Here is a 6,968-nt window from a genome sequence, read left to right as displayed (position 1 = left end):
AGGTCAGGAGAATAAGCCTTTAAATTTTAGCTACCGGATCACGCTCTGACACACAGATGGCTGGGACACCCATGCGCACACACACACGCAGCGATGGCAGGGACACCCATGCGCACACACACACACACTCACACACATGGTTTTCTATAGCTCTCCCGCGCAAATTCTGAGAGCTGAGAAAATGCCAACTTTTTGAAAAATGTGTTTTTTCTGAGACATAGAGGAAAATAAATCGTAGGAGCCCTCTCCCGCCCAAATTCTGGGACCTGCAGAAAATGCCAACTTTCTGAAAAATGTGTTTTTCTGAGACATAGAGGAAAATAAATCGTAGGGGCCCTCTCCCAAGCAAATTCCCAAGAGCCAATAGTCAATATGCCTGGTGATCAGAGGTCAGGAGAACTATCCTGAGGGCCTCTTGCCCCCCCGCCTCAAAACAGGACCGCATCTCCCGCTTCACGTCTCAGAAAGATATTCAATTGAAACCCGAGGTAAATACAACATCCCAAATCTATTTAAATATATTATATTGTATATTAATATGGATTATTTAAAACTTATTGTATTAATCTTAAAACTCATAATGTTTTTTTTCATTCTTTAATTGTATTATTCTTAAAACTCTGATGTCATAATAGATGGGGTGATTGGGGGGAGGGGCGGTAATACACCGGAAGGGGGGAGGGGCGGTAATACACCGGAAATTAAAATGATTAGGGTCATTAATCACTCTCGATTAAAATTTGGCATAAGGTGGTTTATATTACTCTCTAACAGCCCTTTTTTGTGGATAATAAAACATGTTTTCCTACTTTATCTACTTTAACCCTCCTGTTATGTTCGTTTTTGAGGTACAGCAAAACCGTTCGTGGGTCAATTTGACCCAGGGAGAGTTTAATCATAAACATAAAAAAAAAATACTTCCAACTATTTAAAATGGATCAATTTGACCCGGAACATAACAGGAGTGTTAAGGACAATTGGGATGTGCATCTGTGATCAGTGTGTTTTTGAAACAGCAAATCCTGTCCAGGTTCAACTCAAATCAACAGTTGATATAAGTTGAACATGCTTTGAGTTTGGCCACTTCTGGCCATAACTTTAAATAAAGTTGATGTGTTTTTTTCTCAACATTCTATTTGCATATATCATCAAAAAAGCTTAATCAGACTCAGAAATGTCTGCATTTGAACTTATACTTTCTTTAATCATGGTTAACATTCTAACGTTGCCTGACAACCTGCCTTCGTCCGATGTGGGTGATGAATGGACTTCCTTTAAAAATACTGACAGATTAGACATCCCGCACCCCCTTGACACTGCACTCAGGAAGCAGTCTTACCTCCTTTCCAGGAAGCTGTGCCAGAATTGTGAACCTGCTCCAGGAAAAGAGAAGTTATTTAGTGGAGGGGGATGTTCCCATTAGGGTGATGAATTAACTAATTACTGGGAGTAAACAGTCCCTGGGAGATAAAAGACGAACCGAGGTCTACCACAAGGGATGAGTTGTTGTATTACAGGCCCCATTCAGTCTAGATTGCGGAGGGATGCACAGCTTGATTTTGTGATTCTCTGTGAGGATTTGTGTGTGTATTTGTCCATATGTAAGTTTTCTTTTTTTAGTTTTAATCCTCGTAGCTCTTAACACATTTTCAAGATTTTGTTGTTTTTTCAGCTTTAAAGCCTATCACAGAGCCGTATAATTAATTCCATCAATTTCAACGTGAACTCTTAAAAACTACAAGTCGCAGCTCACACCAGTATCCTTTTTAGAATCTATGGGGTGACTTAGAACAGGCTGCACATGTAAGAAACCCCTCAAACTCCTCGCAGATGAAAGTGAGGAGTGAGCAAACTTTCTGCAGATTAATGTTAGAGACTTGGAAGTGTCTCATTGAAGTTTTTGAGTCAAGTGTTATGATGTCCTATCTTTTTACTTAGTAAGAAAGTGGATTTTGTTAATATCTTTTGTTTACTGAGTAAAGTTAACTTTAAGTGCAATTCTCTTTCCTTACCAGAGAAAATCAGATGCAGTTAATGTAACCTGAATATTTATTGGGATGTTAAAATTTTCTCAGGATACTGCTTAGCCTAAAGCTGCTTAAAATAAGTGTCAAAGTTTTCAAAGTGCCTTGTATATATTTTCTATGACATTTCTTGCTAAAGTCAGAGAAATTCAATGTTGTAGAAAGTGCAATGCAAAAGGTTAGGTGCATGTAGATGCAAAATACTGAATTATGCATTCCCATTTGAGTGTGGGTATACATACTTATTTTTTTTTTTTATTGAGATGTTGCATATTATATCGTAAAATATGTATTTAACTGTCATAAAATTGTTCCACTTTTTCTGCACTGCTTGTTTTAGTGTTGACATATTTTCTTCAAACTCTTACAATTTTTTGTTGTCAGTAGCTGTCAAAATAAATTAAAAATATGCAAGAGTGCCCAATAGAGCATAGAAGAGAAATCATCACTAGGATGATTTTATTACCCCCTTTAAGTTTCTAAGCTCCTATGAATTTAATCACAACCCCCCCTCTGATCCACAAAACCTTTCTTCCTTAGTTAGCATGAGCTACTTAGACCAACTGATTCTTTTTAATAGATTTCAGCATCCTTGGATTACTGTTGTGAGGTTCAGTGACTGCTGTGCAGGGAGATTAGGTTTAAGGTCTGAAGCAAGCCCAAGCAAAATAACTGCAAGCACTGGAAGTCACTTTAAACTTAAAGTTGGAGGACCTTCTCTGCATGATGCTGAATTAACTCCTAATAAGTCTTGATAACATTTGTTCTACTTTCTAAAACTACTTGCCTTAGTTTTAATTTACATACACTCATCATGTAAATAATTACATCAATGTAGAGCTTATTAATGCATTTTGACTTTGCTTCTCGTGGACTGAGAATACAATTTGATATAGGATGCTTAGATAAAGAACTTCTAAGTATTTATTTCAAATGATCATACAGGATAAATATTTAGACTCTAAATATTAAAAAATCTAAATTTTAGAGTTCATAACTTGGAAACAAAACATTTCTATTTGTATAACTTTTCAATTCAGTTAATTTCAGTTTGTTTTAATAGTGGTAGCTTGCAACAAAACTAATATCAGGACTCACTAAAAACAAGCAAATAAATCACAGTTCAACTTTCAAATGAATGCTATCCAGTTCAGTTCCCAAACTTGGTCTCCAAACTAAATCAATTAAAGGAAAGATTGAAAGAATTTAATGACTTGGCAACTTGTTCAACAATATATCAAAGTTTAACTCAAATCTTGAGTTTATATTTTTTGTAAGGGCAAGTGAGTTACCTCATTATGTATTTGGATTTGCTAGTGATACCCATTTCAGTCATGCTCCAGTACAATCTGCCCTGTGATCACAAAACTTTCTAGACTGGGAAGCATATGGGGAAAGTTGTCTGCTGATAATATCTCAGAGAAAAGTGATGTAAAATTAAATGAAGTTACAAGTATTTCGGAGTTGTTGAAGATCAAGTATTTTACTGACTATGAACCAGGATCCATTTGAGTATGACCAGGATGTACTGAAAAACTGATTCACAACAAATTAATGTGTTTTGGGTTACCCTAAATGACAACACGCCTGGGCAGCCATGGCTTCAGTCCACTAACTTGCAACTATCAGCGTGTAAATGTGAATGAATGTGGTGAGCAGTTCTTTGGAGTTCTTTTAGACTTGATGAAGGATTATACAAGAACAGGCCATTTACCATTTTTTCAGGTATTGTAATGGTAATATATAATTGAATACCAACAGTGTTGTATGTTCTGTAGGTGCTGAATTTCCGTTACCAATTGGGAATTTTGACACATATAAGCTTGCTAAAGTTTGGAGAGTTATCACTTGAAGGAACGTTACAGTGTTTTAGCTTACAAGAAGAAAGGTTGTCTGGTAACAAATGGTCTTTTTGCATTGCAAGGCCCAGTCCGGTCTGGTCTGGTCACAGTCTGCCCAGTGCTATTGTACCCCAGCCCTGGTTGTGTTCTCACTCAGCAGAGTGCTGCCTTGACAGCGGTTGGACATTGTCATATAAAAATACGTATATGTGTCTATGTGATGGCATTTTTTTTTGCGGCACAACAAAGGACTACATTGAGTTCTGTACCCACTCAGAAAGGAAGTGGTGAAAAAAATTATCTTGTCATGGGAAAAGGCATTGGGGAAAGCTTTGGTGGAGGATACACATCAGTAAGAATTAAAAATAAGTGAGTAGGAAACATTAGAGCTTACAGCAAAACATTTCTGAACTTGCTATAAGAGGAAAACATACAGGAGACGGAAAAGTATTAAGATTGATACCTTCACTGTACTAGATCATTTTCCAAACCAAACAAAGAAAAACAAGTTGCATTAATCTGGTTACAGTTGACAATAAAATGAGCTCATCTAATGCTTTGAGTGGGCTTATTATTTTTGAAAAAAGCATAATGTACATCAAAATATATATATATATATATATATATATATATATATATATATATATATATATATATATATATATATATATAGTTGACAATTTTGCACATAAGGAAATAAAATCAAGATGTTTTTTAATGTAATATTTAAGTAAATATAACCTATGCATCCCTTTTTTCTTTTCTAAAATTGCAGCACACCTTTGTGGACATATTTACAAAAGCTTCCAACTTCTTCAAGACACTGAATTGAATAACCTATTCAACCAAGAACGAATTACATTTCCATTCTGCAAAATATCCCTGGGTGACTGAGCTCATTCCAGTGACCATAAAGTAGCTGACGCACACACCATCACACAAACCACCATTAACTCAGTCAATGTCCCTTGTACAGCACTGAATTCTTGTCTCTTATCCAGACTAAGCTATTCAGCATATTTTATGATCGATTACACATTTAGTCAAGGGAAGCTGCTTGGCCTTTGGGGATTGAGAAGAAAAAAAAAACATGCAAACCCTCAAATGTTTAAAAGCCTTTCTTTAACCTTGATCATGAACTATGAAGAACATAACATCTAGTACGTGGTTTTCATTGTTCACTGTCCTCCTAAATACATAAATCATTCTTCACCTTGTACAGTCAAGGATACAATGGACAATATAGAAGAATAAATGTGTCTAGTTGCTGGAGGAAGTGGGGCAGTGATGACACAAATATGACAAATTTCTAGAATTGTCAAAATTTTTCATTTTAAAACCTCTTAAGTGCTGTTGTGTGAAAGCTCTTCAAAACGTTTTGCTTATGGGAAGAACAACATCCATGGTGCTTTGCAAGAGTGTTCATTTTCCTTGAACACTAATATTTTGTCACAATATAACCAGAAGCTTTAATGGTTTAGATTGGTATTTAATGTGCTTGACTAACACAGTTCTGCAAATAAATGCATGAATGCAAGAAAAAAGATAGAGAGTTTATAAAACTTTGTATCCGAAAAGTGTACCATGCGATTTTATTCCCCAAAAAGGTACGATGAGGGAAGTAAAATGAACTTGTTTAGCCTATTGATTGAATGAAAGAGAAAAGGCACAAGAGTGACAGGAACACCAAAAAGTTCTGAATTGGGAAGGTGCTAAAGTATTGACATTGCCTGTGCCTCAGTTCATCCATTGTTGTTATGCCTGAAACAGAGAAGAACGGCAAACGGACGCCAGCTGCCTTCAGAGCCACTGTCATGGCAGATGGCAAATCAGCAGGCGGTATTCTGGGAAAGTGCTGGTAAAGTACAGACACAGTGTGGTGGGAAAGACTCAGTATTCCCTCTCCACTTCTCCCACTTAAGCCCACTTCCCTCACCTTCACAGTCTTATCCACCTCCGCACAGTATGGACTGATTCATCCCACAGGAGAGCCTATGTTGTGTTTTTTTTTTCTTTTTGAGCTGTCAACATTTATCTTTTTTTCCATAAAGCCCAGAGCAAATAAAACATTTTTCATTACAATTTCATGGTAGATTCTGTCCTTTCAAATGCCTCCACCATAGGGCAATTTAGCTCCAAAAAGCTATAAAACTACTACCAGGGCCGAAAATTGTCACGTGGTGTGAGTGACACAAGGAAAGGAATCCAGTGAGCCTTTTTTGTTGTTGCATATTTCTTGTGACAGGGCACCCTGTGGTTGGGAAATTAACTCTAAACTCTGAGACAAAAGCGTTGAGACATTCAGATGGTACAAGCCTGAGGTGACAGTTCACAAGTATAAAACGCAGTGCTGACACAGACAGGACACGTTCCATTTATGTTGGCTGCACCTTCTGCTCTGTCTCTTTTTTTCTATATTGTGAACAAGAAGCCTTTCCCATCCTCATCCTCCTCTGCCAAGGAATCAGTTTATTTCAACAAGCCCAAAGCAACAACATCCCCCACCACTACCCACCTACCCTCTCCGCCCCTCGCTCTAAATCTGAAGTGTGGATCATGGGAGATGAAAAGGCTTAGGCAAGTAAAGCTCTCCTCTTCCCCTCGATGCACATTTGTGGTAGTTATTCATTCATGACAAAACCCATTCACGCTCTGACAGCCTATGTCCCCACTGATGTATAGTGTCGTCTCCAGCCATGATCTCTGCAATGTGCGGCGGGTCCTCACTGACTCTCTCCCACCCCATTCTCAGCATATCACTTTGGCTCAGGCAGGATGTGACGTTAGGGTTCGGGCTTTATTCACATATAAGACAGCTTTGATACATGACAGAGAAAATGCACTGATGAGGGTGAGCTCCAAGAAATCTGTTTAAGATCACACATCCAAGAGCAATGGCCCCACCGTGTGAATGTGAATGAAGGTGGGAAATTAATGTTCATGCCTCTTTTCTCTCTCTGCCTCTCTCTCCCTCTCTGTTATTTATTCACATTTCATTCAGTGAGCACACAACCCCTGCAGTTTCTCTGCCACACCAGGCATGTGCGCAATGAGACTGACTGTATGTGAATATGATTGCCCTCTTTATCTTCCTTGATGTTTA

General features: G+C 37.8%; 1 protein-coding gene across 1 annotated transcript in view; it reads right to left on the bottom strand.

Moving 5' to 3' along the window:
- Positions 1–6,611, bottom strand: part of LOC122840336 — a 13,869-nt gene extending 7,258 nt beyond the window's left edge. The window contains exon 1 of the mRNA XM_044132645.1: positions 6,538–6,611. Within this exon, the coding sequence (XP_043988580.1) occupies positions 6,538–6,611 (74 nt within the window). The remainder of the gene's footprint in view (positions 1–6,537) is intronic.
- Positions 6,612–6,968: the final 357 nt, after the last annotated feature.

The sequence above is a fragment of the Gambusia affinis genome, linkage group LG11, assembly GCF_019740435.1.
Source record: "Gambusia affinis linkage group LG11, SWU_Gaff_1.0, whole genome shotgun sequence".
NCBI classification, from domain to species: domain Eukaryota; kingdom Metazoa; phylum Chordata; class Actinopteri; order Cyprinodontiformes; family Poeciliidae; genus Gambusia; species Gambusia affinis.
The sequence above is the reverse complement of the archived record's forward strand: the minus strand, read 5'-3'. Positions and strand labels throughout refer to the sequence as shown.